This window comes from Periophthalmus magnuspinnatus, chromosome 8 (assembly GCF_009829125.3).
Source record: "Periophthalmus magnuspinnatus isolate fPerMag1 chromosome 8, fPerMag1.2.pri, whole genome shotgun sequence".
Taxonomy (NCBI): Eukaryota; Metazoa; Chordata; class Actinopteri; order Gobiiformes; family Gobiidae; genus Periophthalmus; species Periophthalmus magnuspinnatus.
Genome location: NC_047133.1, coordinates 2,622,535 through 2,640,388, shown reverse-complemented (window position 1 = coordinate 2,640,388; position 17,854 = coordinate 2,622,535). Strand labels below are relative to the sequence as shown.

General features: G+C 38.1%; 2 protein-coding genes across 2 annotated transcripts; one reads left to right on the top strand and one right to left on the bottom strand.

Annotated features, from left to right (window-relative positions):
- Positions 1-219: 219 nt before the first annotated feature.
- Positions 220-13,994, bottom strand: flii (FLII actin remodeling protein). The gene is made up of 30 exons (XM_033970559.2): positions 13,778-13,994; positions 12,861-12,971; positions 12,147-12,218; positions 11,964-12,044; positions 11,633-11,880; positions 11,449-11,552; positions 10,845-11,020; positions 10,583-10,740; positions 10,419-10,503; positions 10,189-10,336; positions 9,474-9,712; positions 9,298-9,402; positions 8,903-9,082; positions 8,750-8,832; positions 8,010-8,084; positions 7,837-7,920; positions 7,572-7,743; positions 7,385-7,492; positions 6,423-6,614; positions 6,194-6,292; positions 5,689-5,778; positions 5,464-5,603; positions 4,968-5,202; positions 4,216-4,370; positions 4,061-4,121; positions 3,848-3,976; positions 3,184-3,290; positions 3,003-3,108; positions 2,074-2,139; positions 220-1,975 (listed from the first exon to the last, which is right to left on the bottom strand). Exons 1-30 carry the CDS (start codon positions 13,838-13,840, stop codon positions 1,841-1,843), a joined length of 3,807 nt encoding a protein of 1,268 aa, XP_033826450.1. The 5' UTR covers positions 13,841-13,994; the 3' UTR covers positions 220-1,840.
- Positions 13,995-14,453: 459 nt separating this feature from the next.
- Positions 14,454-17,395, top strand: desi1a (desumoylating isopeptidase 1a). The gene is made up of 6 exons (XM_033970561.2): positions 14,454-14,648; positions 14,918-14,939; positions 15,088-15,157; positions 15,422-15,531; positions 15,607-15,729; positions 15,874-17,395. Exons 1-6 carry the CDS (start codon positions 14,558-14,560, stop codon positions 15,962-15,964), a joined length of 507 nt encoding a protein of 168 aa, XP_033826452.1. The 5' UTR covers positions 14,454-14,557; the 3' UTR covers positions 15,965-17,395.
- Positions 17,396-17,854: the final 459 nt, after the last annotated feature.

Below are 17,854 nucleotides of genomic sequence, written 5' to 3'. Positions count from 1 at the left end.
AAGCTTTAAAATGATGAACTATCAGAACAACTATAGACGAGTATCTGCCCATGGACCACTGGACGAGATTAATATAAAAGAAAGTTCTATGATTTAAAGAACTTTTTTTGTTATTGTGGCATCAGTATTGAGTATCGTGTCTATTCCTTTAAAATCCAGTATTGAGTCTGAAGTTTTAGTATTGTACCAACACTAATTTAAAATAAAGTTTAACCAGAGTTTCTTGTGTGATAGCATTTAATATATAAAATACATAAATAAAGCATCTGCAGGAGTCACCAGGAGCATGTGCACATTTCTTATAACATCTGTAGTCCACACACTCAAGCATCTCTTCACCAAAAATAGACTTTTGAAAATGCACAAGTAACCATTCAGGACGAGCATTACCTGGACTGACCACAGGAAGGCAGTATTCCCAACGACGGAGCTTTAGTTCATGCCACGTGAAAGAAAAAAACAAAACTTTATGTTCTGTTTGATAAAAGTCTCCCAGAATTACATGACAATTAACACAACTTGAAGTATTTTGGTTAGAAAAACACCTGGCCTTGAATGATTGCACATAATGAGTTCCCTACAATCATAAATCAGGCTGTCTTACAATCTCCAGTTTAAAGACGCACTGTGTAACTTTTCTGCAGGAGAGCTAAGGACCTGCTGACTCCATGGAGATGTTATTGGACTGTTCCACAACACGTCATCCTTCATCTCGCTTTCTGGTGTTTTTTATTGCAACAAAACAAACAAAACAAACATTACAGACAAACAGATTACGTCGCCATGGAGACAAGCAGCTGTCGAGACTCACCAGAAAGTTACAGACTGCACCTTTAAACTCAAAGACAAAGAGAAGGCCACGAGACAGAACAACACGTACACGACGTAAAAATGGACTCAACTTGACGAGACACATTCATTAGAAAAAATATAGTGCCGTTTTGTAACCCACGACTCCGAAAAGAGGAAAAAACACACCGTCAGTGGGTTTAGATTTGTTCTGCCGCACACGATGGCACAAAAACATTAGCGGTGAGCAATTAGCCACTTTAAATAAAAAAGAAAATATTATTCATCGATCGATCGGTAAAAGCTAAGAATCGATATGTTCAAAGATTCTGGTGACACTTTAAAAACTTTAATCAGCAGCAACAAAGACTTAGTTTATTAAGAATGACCAGGTTTAGTTCAGTACTTCATTAATACCCTCTTAATGCCTTATAAAGTAGTAGGGGTGTGCCGAAATATCAAAATATCGATAAATCAGCCCACAATAATGATTACAATACTAAATTTGATGATACACTATCGTTACTGTTGGCAGCTGTATCGATATATCGCATTTTGTTGGTATATTTTACAATGTTTTTTAAAGATTTTTTGTGAAATACACTACATATTTCACATATTCACTGTTTTAACGATTAAAAAGGTGGATTTCAAGGGTGTGGTTTGAAAAAATACTGCTGCAAAGTGATATCGGAGAATATCAAGTGCAATATATCGATTTCTGCGTGTATCGCCATTATCGTGAGTCATGCATCAGGTTTCATATCAAAACGCTGTGGATTTGAGTCATTTTTAAACCATATGTTCACTATAATTATGTATTTATGCTTTTAAGGCTAATCAAAGTGCAGTTAAAGTGTCACCAAGTCTCTGCTCCCGTTGTTTCCTACAGCATCGATATTACACATTAGACCCATTACAGTAAAGCGCGGTTCCCCTTAGACATCATCTTCAGTAAAAACAGCATGGCAGCCAGTATCTGTGTTGTGGTTCTTGTGGTGGAAGCGTTGTTGTTCATATGCGAGCGATATGTTGTTGCTGAAGTGTGCGTTTAAGCCAGGGGGGTTTTGAACGCTCCCCAGGCGTGGAAGCAGCGAGTGAAGCAGTGAGGCTCGTTCCCCTTTCGCACCAGACGCAGTTTCCTCGGGTGTTCGTTGTCCTTGGCGCGCATGTGCTGGATGTAGACCTGAGGAGGAAAAGGAAGACACGCTCGGCTGAAAATGTTTTATTCAGAAATTATTGTGGGGGAAAAAAAAAAAGAATGGAGAATAACAGACGTCTCACCTGACAGGCTTTGAGGCTCAGTTTGATCTCCACTTGGCTCGTCTGTGTGCCGACCCACATGTACACCTAAAAAATACACAAAAAACAAAACAAACATGTAAGATCCATAGTGTAAAACATATACTGCAGTGTTTCAAATTCATACTTTTCTACAATAAAGAACTTAAATGTTTAAACAGCCAGAAAAGTGCTTTTACAGTACAATACGTTTAATAGAGTTTTGTGCCATGACTCAGATAAAGTCCTTTATAGAAATGCTACTTCCTGTAAGTTTTTTTTTCCCTCAAACTGCCACTTTGATGGGCTATAGTACATGTGGTAAATATTTCACAAAGTAATAATAATAAATACATTAAAAAGCTGTCATATGGACTGCCAAGCTGAAGTGGGTCATACTCAGTTACAATTACTGCACTTAAGTAACTTTTTAATAAATTGCACGTTTCAAAGTACTTTTCTAGCAGCAGACTTTTATTGATATTTGAGTAATATTTGTATTAAAGTAGCAGTACTCTTACTAAAAGTTTTGGTTACTCTTCCCACTGTGACACGTGAATAATTTAATTTAATGTTGTTGTTTTTTTCCTTCCAATTATATTAACTTTAAATTATAAATCAGACATTTCATCCCAGTTACTCGAGGTTATTCTTACTTGAGTAGTAGTTTTCCCATATACTCTTCTACGCTTACTTAAGTGCAAAGTAGAGGTCCAAAGAATTACTTAAGTAAGAGTAATGTTAGTTCAAAATAATATTACTCAAGTATAAGTACATTTTGACAATACTAGCAACAGAATGATGAGTCTGTAATCCCGAACGTCAAATCTTTCAACACCGTCCTCTGCGGCAACAATTTTAATTTGAATAGTTCCACTTCCTCTGACTGAAAATGTACTGAAATAGAATCAAATTAAAAGAGTTTTCCGCACCTCTTTCCCATTGTCCAGCAGCATGATGTCATCGTCTGCCAAGTCGTCCTGACAGAAATCTGAACACTTCTCAGATACAGAGAAATAACCCTTTTCATTGGAACACCTGGAGAAGACACAGGACCAGTGTTAACGAGCGTCCAGTTTGTTTTATCTGTGAGGAAACATCAGTGAGAGTCACCTGAAGAGTCGGGCGTATTTCATATAATCTGCATCTTCATCGTATTCTTTCTGAGAGCCGATACCGACCCAGAAGAAGTTCTCGGGCTCCTCCCCCTCATTGATCACCTTATAAAAGACATAAGAAACGTTGAATTAGCTCACATAATAATCTACATACAAGGGAATTATCTTCAATCCTTTTAAACATATATAAAGCAAGACCCAAACTGCACTCACAGGACGACACCGACATGGGAGTTCATACAAAAACAACCATTTACGCAGAAAAAAAGGACTAGGACACTGTATATTTACATAAAAACAGGTTAAACTCGGGGTGGATTATCTGAAGATTCTGCTCTTGGACATATAAATCCTCAAAATCTAAATAAAATAATTAGTCAACCAATATTTTTATCAGTTTATCACTTTTACTAGATAAATATTTTCAAAGTTTGCAAAAAGAGCTGATTAATATTAAACTAAATTGCAGTGTCATTTGTCCAATAAAGGTAATGGTAAAGTCGTATTTCTGCAGTTTCAATCTGTTTTGAAACATTTATTGGTCCATTTAAACATTTCCGATGGACTGACAAAATACTGTTTGGAAATCGCCATCAGAATAATGCCCCAAAACATCAAGATTTTCACTTTTGTCAGTATGTAAAGTACGCACCACACACCTGTTTACTGTACGTGTCGTCAAACATGCTGTTCATGACGTCCTCTGCCAGTTTGGCCTCATCGGGGTCTGCAGCTCGGCCCACCCACGTGTAAACAATGCCCTGATTGTCTGTGCTCTCAAATGGTACCTGCACAGAACGGTAACACATTTAACAAACAAAATATACAACATGTGAGTGTGTGAGTGTGTGTGTGAGTGTGTGTAATCCAACCTTGAGAATGAAGCAAAACTCTGAGTTGAGATGACTTGAATCTGTCCCAATCTGGATGGTTCTAGAAAAGTAGAAAAAAAACCACGACATATTTATACTTTAAGATGTTACTGTTGCTCGTTAACACTGTCCGCGGGCGATAAACTAAGACTGACCGGGTGCAAAGTGCGCTGCCGTTGGTGCGGATGTGGTACAGAGACGGCTGAGCAGAGTCGATCTTCTGTTTTCTTTTGCCTTTGTGGATGATGAACTTCCTTTTAAAGTGAGAAAGGAACTTGAGGTTCTCCTGCTGCTGGGTCATCCTCACCACCTAAACAACAGCCCCCACAGATTAATTACAACAGGTTCTACCCACAGGAGTAGAAAGATAAAAAATTAGGACCCGTTGTCATAACGATTAACAACTGTGAAACTTTTAAGTTGAACTAAACAATAAATCAAGTGCAACTAAACTGTGTGTGGTGTTTTAATAGTCAATTTTTGGAAATTTTAGGGCAAATTAGGTTATTTTGTAGCTTTGTGTGGAGAAAAAAAAGTGCAAAACAGAGTGTGTACTACCTGTCAAGTACTATGTGACAATACATAAGACTGCCCTGATCACAGCCAAACACCTGGCTGCAGGGACGGAGTTTGAAATGTGGAGAACTGTCAGACCAATTAGACGGTTCCTTACACCTCCAGACCCCGCCCCTCCTCTCTCCTCTCTCTCTTTACTCTTCCAGATACTTCTCAGTTCAGCAGCTCAATTTGAAATGTGGTTGTGGGAGGAGTTTAGGTTTTTAGCCCTATTTTAAATCAAAATATTCTATCTTTTGAATGGAAAAAAAAATGCTCAAAACGTTGCATATAACAGGAAGCTGAACCATGAAGCAATTAAAATGAACCAAAGCAGAATAAAAGTATTTACCTTTAACTTTCCAGGGAAGAGACTCTCAAACTTCTTCTGCAGGGAGAAGGTGAAGGTGAGCCAGCCCATGTTGGAGGCCTGTCTGCCCTGCCAGAAGTACACCACACACTGGAAGTCTTCCTCGGGCTGCTTGTCCTCTTCCTCTTCCTCTGCTCCTGTACCTGTCCCCGCTCCCTCTCCCTCCTTCTTCTCCTTGTCCTTCTCATCCTCCTCGTACTCAACAGGAACCCAGTATCTAAGACAGACATTAAACCGACATGTTACCGACATTACCGGGCAGAAATACAACTACAAATACAGCTTTTTACAGTTATAATATATGACACTTGAGGACTACGTTATAATTTTCACATTGTAAATCACAAATTTGATCTAAAACGACAGGGTAAATAAGAAAAGGAAACGACTAAAACATTGATCTAGCATAACAGGTCCACTTTAAATGGAATTCAAGACAAAAAAAAAACAAACACTTAACAGGGTTGTACACACTTACCTGCACAGGAAGACGTAGCAGTCCTGAGTGAAGAAGTGTCCAAACTCCTCCTCTGGCAGACGAGCAAACTTCTTTCCTTCCAACACAAAGCCCTCCATTCCATCCAGGTCCTCGTTCCACTCCTCCATCAACTGCTCCGCCTGCAAACAACAATGTACAGTACAGTAAAGCAAAGCAAGGTTCAGCTTAACAAAGAAAAGGCTAAAATAAAGACTGTTGATGTACCTCAGAGAGTGGCATGGCTGGTTGTCTGGGGAGGAACAGAGCGGTGAGGTCAGCTTTCATCTGGTCCTTCTGCTCCGCATCCTTTTTCACCTGAATAGGACACAACATATTATTATATTACGTTATACATACATTTTATTATTGTACACTGAAATAAACACCAAAACAACATCACTAGTACCATCATGTTTAAGTGCACAACAAAAATCTGAGTCTGATTGTTCACACCTGTTTTGGTTTAAACAATAAAAAAGGGAAAACTAATGTAACAAAGCCAAAAGCGAAAGAGACAAACTCAAAAACTTCATTGATTCCATTCCACTGATAAACTATCACATGTTTTTGATGAGCAGATTTCTCTTGAGTATGATATCACTCCAAAAGTCAGATCTAATCATTGGTTTATCTGATTGTGATGTAAATGGACCCACTGTGTTTACGCTGCTACTAAACACACTGAACATGTGTTTAGTAGCAGCACAAACACAGGTGCATCTTGACTGACCTTGCCCTGCAGGTTGTCATTCTGCTGGACAGTTTCTGCTGCTCTGGTGTAATCCACTTTCAGAACATCGTCCCAATTCTTGAACCTGGACTTAAACACCTAAAGAACATTCAGTTAGTAGTATTCCAAATAGTCTATAGTAGTATAAAGTAGTCTATAGTAGTATAAAGTAGTCTATAGTAGTATAAAGTAGTCTATAGTAGTATAAAGTAGTCTATAGTAGTACTACCTGGGTCTCTGTGCCCTCGAGGTTGCGTGTGACACAGGCGTGCTTGGGGCGGTGCAGCATGGAGCAAATCTCTTGACCCAGTTTTAAAGCGGCAGCTCGGACCAGGCGTGGAGACTTCCTCCCGATCCAGATGAACACATCAGACCAACAGTCCAGAATGTACACACACTTTGTGTCCAGCAAAGACTGGATCTACACACAGAGGGGAGAACAGTGAGCCACAACAGTTAAATGAACACAGACATTTTCTATAGACATTATTTTTAAATACTATTCTTCAGATTTGAAATGTCAAGAACTATAACAATAATAATACAAATAAAATCACATCATATTCCTTTGTTATGTGAAGAGCATAGTTACATTTACTCATTACTCATTTATGTTGCCCCTGAGCAAAAACTCAAAGCCACGTGTACTACGTGAGTTTTCTGTTGAATGGTCTGTCTCCATGGAGATGTTATTGATTGGCTTGAAAAAGCTTTACACATTATGAGAGGAAGCCCCACTCAGAGTAAGAGGTTGAGCAATAAAGACACGTGTAATTTAATAAATGCAAGACAAATATTGTAAAAGCCAAAGTTAAATCTGTCAACTGGACAAAACGTTGTAGGAGTGAAGACGTTTCGCTGTTCATCCAAGACACTTCTTCAGTTGCAGATTCTTCCAGTTCTCCTCCGTCTCCAGTTCTTCTTCCTCTCATGAACTGAAGAAGCGGCTTGGACGAGCAGTCAAACGTCTTCACTCCTACAACGTTTTGTCCAGTGACAGATTTAACTTTGGTTTTTACTCTGGATCCGACCTGGACGACTGAGGGATTACACAGACAAGATAAATATGTTTAATGCCATACTGTGGACCATTTTAGGCATAGCAATAACATCTCTATGCAGACAAGCAGAAAAGATAGATTGTGCATCTTTAACCATCAAAGTAAAAAGTGCTATAACAAATGTACTTACCAGTCTCAGCTCTGGTAAAGTGTCCAGCTTGACTTTGTGATCTTTGTGCTCAACCGACAGTTTGTAGTTGATCTGTGGAAGCTCCAAGTATCCAAGGCCAAGACCCACCTACAAATAAAACACAAAAATAAATTAAAAAGAACAAAACACATTCTTATTTAAAAAGAAACAGTATAAAGTGCATTACCTTGTAGAGTTTGGGTCTCATGGGGGAGAAGTCGTCGGGTACGTGCTTCTTGATCTCCTCGGGCTGTCCCCCCATGGCCTCCCAGAAGTTTGGAGGTTCCTGGTTCTGCATCAGCGTAACGATCTCAGCTTTGCCCTTGCGCTCGTTTTTATTAATCTTCTCTGCGAATAACCTGAGGGGCGAGCAGAACACGGGGATTTAGACGGAGAGTTAGGGTAATGCTTAGTTAATGTGCGATCGCTTTGAGGTTTGATTTGCGACTTGCCGTGCTTTTGTGGTGCCGCTAAGTGTAGCATTGGCTCCTCTCCAGACAAAGATTTCCAGTCCGGTGTCCAACAAGAAGACAAATCTGCAAAGAATCAAAACGTATATATTAAAAAGTGCTTTTAAAATGAGTTTAAAGTTAGAATATAAGAAATTAATGGCTGTGAGAGTTACCGAGGGTCAAGCGAGGAACCTTTGACTGGAACAGACTCCAATTTGATGTTTTTCTTGCCATAAACTCGATACAACCTTTTAAAAGAAAATAAAGACAAGGTATTAAAGAGAGGGTATTGCACTTCTAAGGGGGATTAATTGCCAACACATAATTAGATCACAAAGTTACTTTTTATTGTTTTAAAAAAGCTATATTCACAGAAAACAATGTATTAAAATGTTCAGTTCTGGTTGTGATGCTCTGAGCTTCCCCTCCTCTTGCTCCCCACACTGATTTATGCTTGACGCGCCTGTCTACAACGGTCCGAGCAGGTCCACACAGTCAAATATTCTAACAAGCAGTATTCTCTAGTAGCTACTTTCAAATTCAACTGTTAACTTGGTTCCATGCATCTAATTTACGTGCACAATCTACATGCAGGAAGTATAATCCAACTAATAATCCAAGTCACTAACAACTAAATACAACCAGGACGCATTCCACTAATCAAACTACTTCTCAGGTTTGTAAGTGTATCATTTTGTACTATGCATTTATAAAAATTGCCGTATGGGAGCTTGGGTTACATAGGCTTGTGAGTCTTGGATAGAACTGTACTGCTAATCGCATGGAGGGTTCAAATAGTGCCCAGGAGGTATCAATATTTCTGATAAGTGAACATCGTTAAAACATTGTAGAAAGCTTTAAAAAGTTGATTTTGCAAAATACTCCCTCTTGAAATGATGTCATTAATTACTACCTGACTGTATAATGTGTATCCTCCACAGTGAAGAATCCACTCGCCGTCCCTCCCTCAATGTACGATATCTCATTATTAAACACCTGCAAAAAACATATATTAAATGCCAAATTCAATGCAATATTTATTTATTTTTTGATTAGCTGTACATACAGCGCTAAACTCTTCGCTCTCATCTCCCATCTCTTCTCTTATTGTCCGACATTCCGCTCCGAGAAAGTTTCTCAAGTTGACAGCGTGGATGGCAGAGCCGGCCTTTTTGTCCAGTGTGGCTTCCTGACCGATCCAGTAGTAGATGTGCCAATTCAATGCCCCGTTATCATCCAGGAAGGTCTAGAAAAACAAGAAAAGTGTTTCTCAAACTAGTGGTACTTTGATAGCTCTTCAGTATATTGGTTTACTTGGATAATTTCTTGTTTAGAACTACAGTGGAAATGATGTAATCCATTTTTAGAAGATTTTGTCCTAGATTACACCTAGAATAGTTCAAATTTAGACCTGGTTCAGATCTGGTGGTACTTGGTATGAAAGGTTTGATAGTCAGATACCTTGAGCACAATGTAGCAGTCGGCCTCGTAGAATTTGCCATGGAACGTTTCATCGATCTGAACCGGGATAAAGTTCTCAATCTGCCACACTGATACGCCTGGAATCTATAGGAAAACCAAAAATTAATAACAAAAAAATAAACACTAGCAATCCCTTCTCTGGCTCTTGGTATTACTTGTCCCACGTCCTCCAGAAAGAACTCAGAATAGTTTAGCTGGGGCTTCTCCAAACTCTGGTCCCAGCGGCGGATCTTCAAGACACCATACTTCAGGTCTCCGTTCTCCTCCATGTTCTTCTTCTCTTGTGCCACGTCGCTCATGCCTTTCAGCACCTGTTTGGCTTGGTCATCTTGAGAACAGTCTTTTCTTCTTCTTAACCTCATCTTTCTTGCCAAATGATCTCGCGGATTTGCTCCTGGATAAATACATTCAAGAATACCATAAGACATGACATTTCTTGCTTTCTAATTCTTTGTTTCATTAGACAGTATTAGAGGAAATTGTAAGCATTTTCTTACACTATACATCATCATATATCACAAATCAGATACTAATCAATGCTAAAACTAGTGTAGTGCAGATATATTTTTTCTGAAACGTTCTAAAGATATTAATTTATAAGACCACATAGAGGAGTATACACCCATGGATCACTATGAAACCTACCTGAACGACTGAGGTATTATACAGATAAAAGACTGAATGTTAATATAAAATAAAGTACTATGATTTAAATGCTGAAAATCCCATTGAGTCTATATTTAATATTGTAATAGGCTGTGAAATTTTAATATTGTGATAACACTACTTCCGGTATACAGAAATATCACATACTTTCACATTTAAACTATAAGATGAACAAATACAATTAAAGTGGTCCTTTGTGCCCACCTCCGCCGGCAGCTGCCACAGTAGCAGGAGAAGCTCCAGCCAGACGGAGCTGATTCTGCAGTGAGAAGTCGATATTGTAAAACTCTGCTCCCCGGTCCACTGGTTTAGGTGGCATCACTAGATTTGGATTTTCTCGCACATCAAGGACCTAAATTATAATTAAAATACTAAATTATGTAAATTGTTTTGTTAAAATGGATAAAGTATAAAGTTAGAAAAAATGGTTGTACCTCCAAGTCGGTCAGAAAGTGAATTGCTTCAGGCAGTGTTACCAGGCGATTTTTATTAAGAACCAGTTTCTTCAGCTTTCCACACCTGGACAATGGAAAACAATAAAGATGAATACATTTTAGACACATATTGTTAGTGTAATGATATTGTATTTAGTACTGACCTGCAGAGGCCTTCAGGGATAAGCTCTAAGTTGTTGTTAGCCGCCATGAACTCAGTGAGACTCGACAGTTTGCCCACACCAGGAGGAACGCCATCAAAATCCAGTTTATTTGAGTTTACATACAGTTTCTTGAGCTTGGACAATTTACAGATGGCTGACTGGATAGAAAAACACAAAGAGAGTCAGATATAAAGATCTTACCTTTATAAAGTGCCACAGTGTTTGTGAGTCACTTCCTCAAACTTGATATAAAAGTACTCACTGGCAGAGAGGTGAGCTGGTTGCGACTCAGGTTTAGAGTTTCTAGCTGTGTCCACTGGTCAATGCAAAGGGAGAGCTCAGAAATCTGGTTGCTGCTCAAGTTGAGTCTCTTCAAACTCCCCAGAGAATACAGGCACTCGGGCACCCGGGTCAGGTCGTTACATGACAGGTCAACATCTGCGGAAAACACCAAGGAGGACAAAGTAGTACAACGTTAGGACTCAGGAGGTCTTCTGATGAGATAATAACAGCATTAGTAAAAGTACAAAATCAGAAACATGCATTTATCATTTCCAAAGTTTCAATTTATTTCTGATTATTCACAAAAAAAAATTGATTTGATTTTTTCAGAGTTGATTTTCAGAAGACTTTAGCAAATATTTGGATCAAATATTTACCATCTTAGATACATGTAAACACAGACTGCAGTCTATTGCTGCTTTGGCAGTAAACTACCAAGTTTGTAAAAAAATGCAAGTGAACTTTCAAGATGCCTAACAAACAAAAGGAATAACTTTTGCATTCTTTAACCCTAAGTAATTATTATTGTTTTACTACGAATACAAGCAGTCACTGATTCTAAACACACACATCTAACATGTTACCTGCTAAATGTGTCAGGGCCTCCAGGCTGGTTGGCATGTTGCTCTGGGTCCTTTGGGTGTTTCGCAGGTGCAGAGTCTGTAACGCCACCATGGCTGGCAACTGTCTGCTCACACAAACATACCCACACAGTCAACAACTAAACTTATAACTAGTGAATAATTTAATAAGGACACTGTTGCTTACCGCAGCTGTGCATGCATGAGTGGGTTGTTGTTCAGGATGAGCGTCTGTAGGTGCACCAAGCGTCTCATCTGAGGGGGCAGGCTGTCCAGCTTGTTGTCGCTCAGGTCCAGATAGAGCAGGTCTGTCAGGTTGATGAACAACTGATTGGGGATGGAGTCGATGCTGTTGTGGCTTAAGTTCAACACCAGCATGTTCCTACTGTTCTCCAGGTCTCGGGGAATCTCCGTCAACTGATTAAAGCTCAGATCCTTCAGGATTAAAGATATTGTGTGAATATAGTTTAGATAGAAATATCGATGAGGACAGGTGATATAGTGTGACTTTTACATACCAGCACAGAGAGGTCATCGAGCTGAAAGATGTCATCTGGGACGCCAGAATTTTTTAAGTTGTTCGCTCGAGCCACCACCGCCTGTAGGAATATGAAAGAATTCATTGATCTCCCACAACTAATGTGGATTGACAGCACAATTTTAATGGAAAAAAGAATATAATTTTTCAGTCAATCACTTACCCTTAGGTTTGGCAAGCCGGACAGTTCCCCATGTAACGTAGTGAGGCTGTTGTGACTCACTGAAAGGTGCTCCTAAACATGAAAAAGGGTTTTAATTGAAATATCATCTGGGACGTGTGATGTTTATAGTGTTGTCACGATATAAACAGCTTGATGCTAGATTGAATAATCCTTAACACTGGAAAGAAAAAATGTTGATGTAGTCCTATAATAAACTCCTGTCTCCTTTACAACCTCTCCATAATACAATGTCTAATTTCTAAAAACACAGTAAAAAAAAAAAAAAAAAAAGGAAAGAAATATGCAGTCTTGTATTCCGTCTGATAAAAGATCATTTTTAAACTATTCTGTAAATATCCAAAATTATACAGCTGAATTTTTTTCAGTCAACCAATACATACAATACAATACATCTAGTTTAAATGCTATTTTTTGTATTACTTTGTTTCACAGAGAGAGTTAATAAGAAAGAAACACTAACTAACAGTTTTATTTTTGATGACCTCTTTTCAGAGTTAACAAACCCTGAGCTTGGACTAAACCTTTTTCTTGAAACAGTGCCTATGATGACACTCCATGACAGCCTAATTCCATTTACAGCACTGATGCTCTTTCTATGTAAATGAAATAATCCTGTCACTCCTACAAAACATAATATTTTTCAACTCACTTTACAGAATTCCCTGTTCGATAATAGTCTCACCACACACTCACCAGCTTCTGCAGAGAGGCCAGCTCTTCTGGGAGGTAACACAGTCCTGTTCTGTTGAGCTTCAGCCATCGCAGACTGCTCATACTTTTGACATGTTCAGGAAAATAACCACCCTATAAAAGGTGAATACACGATAAGTTAAGTATTCCACATCAGTATCAAACAACAAGATCAAACTGACCTCATTGGCTATTGTTATTCTGAGAAACAGTTCAGATGGGCATGACATAATTCTCAGTTATTTTCAGCACAGTGGATTTTTTTCTTATTTACATTTGTTGATAGAAAGAAACCATTAATAGTATGAGCCAAGGGACATCAGTCAAGTTGATTTATGAAAGCAAAATTAATATTACCCATAAAAAATTGCTTAATTTTCCTCTATTGTATAACAGGATCATGATGTAAGCAGACAACTTGTTCAGAGCCACAGACAGAACACACCCAGGCGGCAGCTGTCATGGTAGTAAAACTAGGAACTACAAGTACAAAGAGAGAGAACTAAAGAAGTATCCCAAAGCAGCGTTATTACAGTGTCTTGCTTGGTTTATTCATCATAATATACAGCTGGGACAGTTAAAACGTGATCTGTGAAAAGTTATCCATCAAACAAGTCACACGTCGTGTCTGTGAACTGACTACTGTCCTTCACAAAAACACACAGAATAGTTTACGATTTAACTATTGATTTAATGTAGTAAACTAGCAATTTCAGACATGATTAGACAACACCTTGGCTCACACTTCAGACAGACAGCCCACAAGCTAACGCCCAATGCTAACAGTGCTAGTACTAGTGCTAAGCTAGCTAGTGTTTTGTTGTTGTTCGTGTAACGTGTGAACAGTTTACTTTAGCTTCGCCTTAATCTGTGGTATAAATACAACATGAAGGGCTAATAATAAGAATATAAAAGAATACCTTAAAGTCATTTCCACTGAGGTCTACCCCCCTGATAAAGGGAAGGACTCCGGTGGCAGCCATTTCTCTAACAGCAGGACGTCAGCTGCTCTCGGACTATTTTAGCCCGGTGCAGAAGCCTCCACCAGTCCTGTGTGTGGCTGAGGCTGGTATCACACCCACACCAGCACCAGCTTGCTCTCAGCCGCTGTCTCAGCTTCTTCTGTCAGCCTCTTCTGTCTGCACACACGTTTAAGGCACATCATTGCCACCTGCCGCCTGGAGTAAGGCAGGGAAAGGGTGGACGATGTGTGTGCAAAATACTCTGCAAAACTACTTTACAAACATATACTCTACAAGACTCCTGCTGACCCTTTGTACTGTACGATTTGTCCAGTTGACAGATTTAAACTTTGTCTTTTGCTACCCAAACATAGTCTATTTACTGCTCCAGTCACTGTTACCATGACGACGACACTGTTTTTCTGTGTTGATGTAAATCGTTTGCTAATCTTTATGATAAGCAGTGTACTAACAATTTGTGTATTTGTCAAGTGAAATTTAAAAAATGAAATCAAAAATTTAAAAACAAGAAAAGAGAAAGAAAAAAAAAAGTTTATTTCCAAGGTCTGTAGTTCGTGTGTATTCGTGTGTTTTATTTTGAAGGGTCAGAACCGGAAATGCGCTGTGTTTTTCTGTTGCGTATGACGTCATTGAGAGCTCGCGGTCAGCTGTGTTGCTAAAGGTGCCCGGTTTAGCTAACCACGAATAAAAGCCGCCGGATACTAGTTATTGCAAATAATGGATAAAACTCCGACAAGATACAATGTTCAGTTATATATTTATGATTTATCACGAGGGATGGCGCGCAGTCTGAGTCCCATCATGTTAGGTGAGTTCCTCCTGCTGCTGTGGCCTGTGAGATAATAAAGTGATGATAGTAACTCTGCTCCAGGACTGACATCTCTGCTGAGCCTGTCACAGAGGATCTGGGTGTGTTTTTGCCTCAAAGACACGACTACTGTCCGTTAGATTATGTTTTGTGACATCATTGAACATTATTGACATGCTATTAAATCAAATGTGAGAGAAAAAAAAAAGAAAAAAAAGCTTTGTTAAGGTTTTCCAGTGTGTTTAATAACAGATATCTTTATGTTTCAGGAAAGCAACTCGATGGTATATGGTGAGTAGCTCTCTATTAGATTTGACATACTGTAAATGATTTTTTATGAGTAATTTTCTACACAGTTTTCTCTATAACCTGCAGTATTTAGTCTAATTGTATTAGTTTTAAAGAGCTTTGATGTAATAAACATATTTTTGTCTTTCAGGCATACAGCTATAGTGGCATACGGTGATGAGTTTTTCTTTGGTGGAGAAGGAATTTCCAGCTGTTCACCGGTAAGGATATGATTAATGAAGTGTTAATATGGCAAAAATATCACATTTATATTGTTTGCCTCTTATTGTTTGCCTCTTATTGACCAATCATGATTAATTTTACTCATATTGAAAACAAATGTAGCTTTTAATATTAAGCGTCATGAGCATAGACACTATACATTTTTTATATCCCTTTTATGTATGTCTCTTATGTCACACATAGAAGACCACTTGACTTTTTATGTCCATGTAACATACGTGTGTCTGTGTGTTTGTGTTTAGGGTGGGACCATGTTAGGTCCTCCGGATACAGTCGTAGAGCTGGGAGAAACTGAAGTATCAGAGGAAATATTCATGGACTATCTTTCCTCGTTGGGAGAAAGTACATACAGGTGTTTTATCATTTTAATAAATCTACTTTTCTTTAGTTTTTTTGCTGTTTTATATTTGACTAGTCTGGGTTTTAGGGGTGACAAATATCGCCTTTTTGAGCACAACTGCAACACGTTTACCAATGAAGTTTCCCAGTTTCTGACAGGCAGAACAATACCTTCTTACATCACTGACCTCCCATCTGAAGTCCTTTCCACGTGAGTATGGATCTCTTATGAATTTAGATACATTTTTTAAAACAACAACTCTGTAGTTACTCAAATGCTCAGCAGCAATAAAAGACTTAAGACTGGATGAAGATACAATATCATTTTAATATTTTAATATACATGTCTCCATAGACCATTTGGCCAGATGCTGCGGCCTATTCTGGATTCTATTCATATTGCCCCTCCTGGAGGAAATGCCATCAATGAACGAAGAAACGTCTGACAGGAGGTGCCGAGCCAAGCAGAGCCTAGAGTTCAAGGTTACTTCCATTGTAGTTAGTTGATGTAAGAATATGTATCTTTTTAGTCTTGTTATTGTTCATCATCAGTAAACAGCAAACTAGGCACACAAATGATTAAGCAGTTGTCCATTTTTACCCAATATTTAAACTAATATTTTCATTTCTAATGTCTAATTTTCTACCCCACTGCAGTACTGACTAGAGTGGAAAAAATCTTCACACTATTTGATATAAAAAATGTCAAAGTTGCAGATTGATGAAATATGGGACCATTGTGTTTCAGTTTAATTCTACAACACCATTTTTTTCACCCACACATTGTCCCACATTTAGCTCCTTTGTGCAGTATTTTAAAGCATTGTCTGTTAGACAATCACATGACACAGTTGGCTATTAATATTATTTATTTATTGAATTTTCATATTGCATAACTATTCCCGTCAGTGTCGCCATCTTATTTACACATGACTACTTTTGCCAATTTTATGATTTTCTTAAGAAGTAGGCACTATTGGTACATAACAAGTACTAATTGTTTTTCGTAGCCTCCAGAGTGTTCAGACCTGAACACTTCTGTGCCTTCACTTTATTCTTGGCTACAGTGCTCTCCTTTGAAGTTGGCCAACACGTATATATATCGATGTGTATGAAGCTATTTATATCTATCAATGCAAATCTATTCTAATTTATTTGTTTAAATTTATATTATTTATAATTTATTAACTCAAAAAACACTGGGATGTTGTACAGAATGTTAATAAACTAAAATAAATCTCAAACTTTAATCTTAAGTGGTTCTAAAAGAAACATAAAAGATGCCTGTCAGTATTAACCTGGTTTATTATAGTTTAAATACATTTTATGACACATCAATGTCCCAGTGTTTTTGGAATATAATTGTGTATGTTCAAGAATTGCCTGTAACACTCCAGTCTCAAAGCACCATGCCATGAATACACTTACACATCTCCTCACTCAACCTCAATAGTCTTTGCATCTTGAACAATGCGTTGGATTATACCAGATGCACACTGTAAAAGACAAATGAGAGATTATAGCGTGATTAAAACCAGCATTTCCATTTTTCTGCCTCCTGCAATAACTACATCAACCCACACACTGGAACAGTGAATGTGCAAATGTGTCTAAACTGCATTGAGTACATTGTCAAAGCTCAGGTGATGTGATTTTTGCCTTGTGATGTAGCCATTCTGCTAACACACATGCTAACAACCTACCTGACCACTGAAATGTATTACTGCACAACCTTTGTTCTCTGTTGTAACATCGCATTTAAACCTTTCCTAGTCTTTATTTAAGATATTTGACCACAGATGTTTTAGTGTTATTGTTTGTACCTTTGTGTAATTGTTTTTGTATTTGTAAAACTCTATAAAATCATTAACTGCAAAACTAATGAGGGTTTTTTAATTATTATTTTAATTTCTTTCAGACAAACTTAATTAGCATAGGCTGCAGAACACTGAAAGCAAATAGAGGAAAAAATGACAAAAAGTTACGATCTTAAATTTTTAAATAACCCACCAAGAGCAAACATCAAGACTTAGGTAAATAAATGACATGATTAAACAAATATGTATAAAAAAGAAAGCTAAACAGTGATGCAGTTCTCTGAATGTCCACAAAGAGGCAATGTTGCTTTTCCCACAGCTTCTGGTATAAGAGATTAAAGGTTACCTGGTATTCAGACTGGTTCTCTCATTTCCTGTCAGTCTGCATAATGGACTAATTTATCTTTTTGCTTTATTTGTTTTTTTATGCAGAAACAAAAACATGTGGATCCTGTCTTTATAATTCTGCTCTTGTAAAAGTCAATACCTTACAATTCTCTCTGTTTGTGACTAATTAAT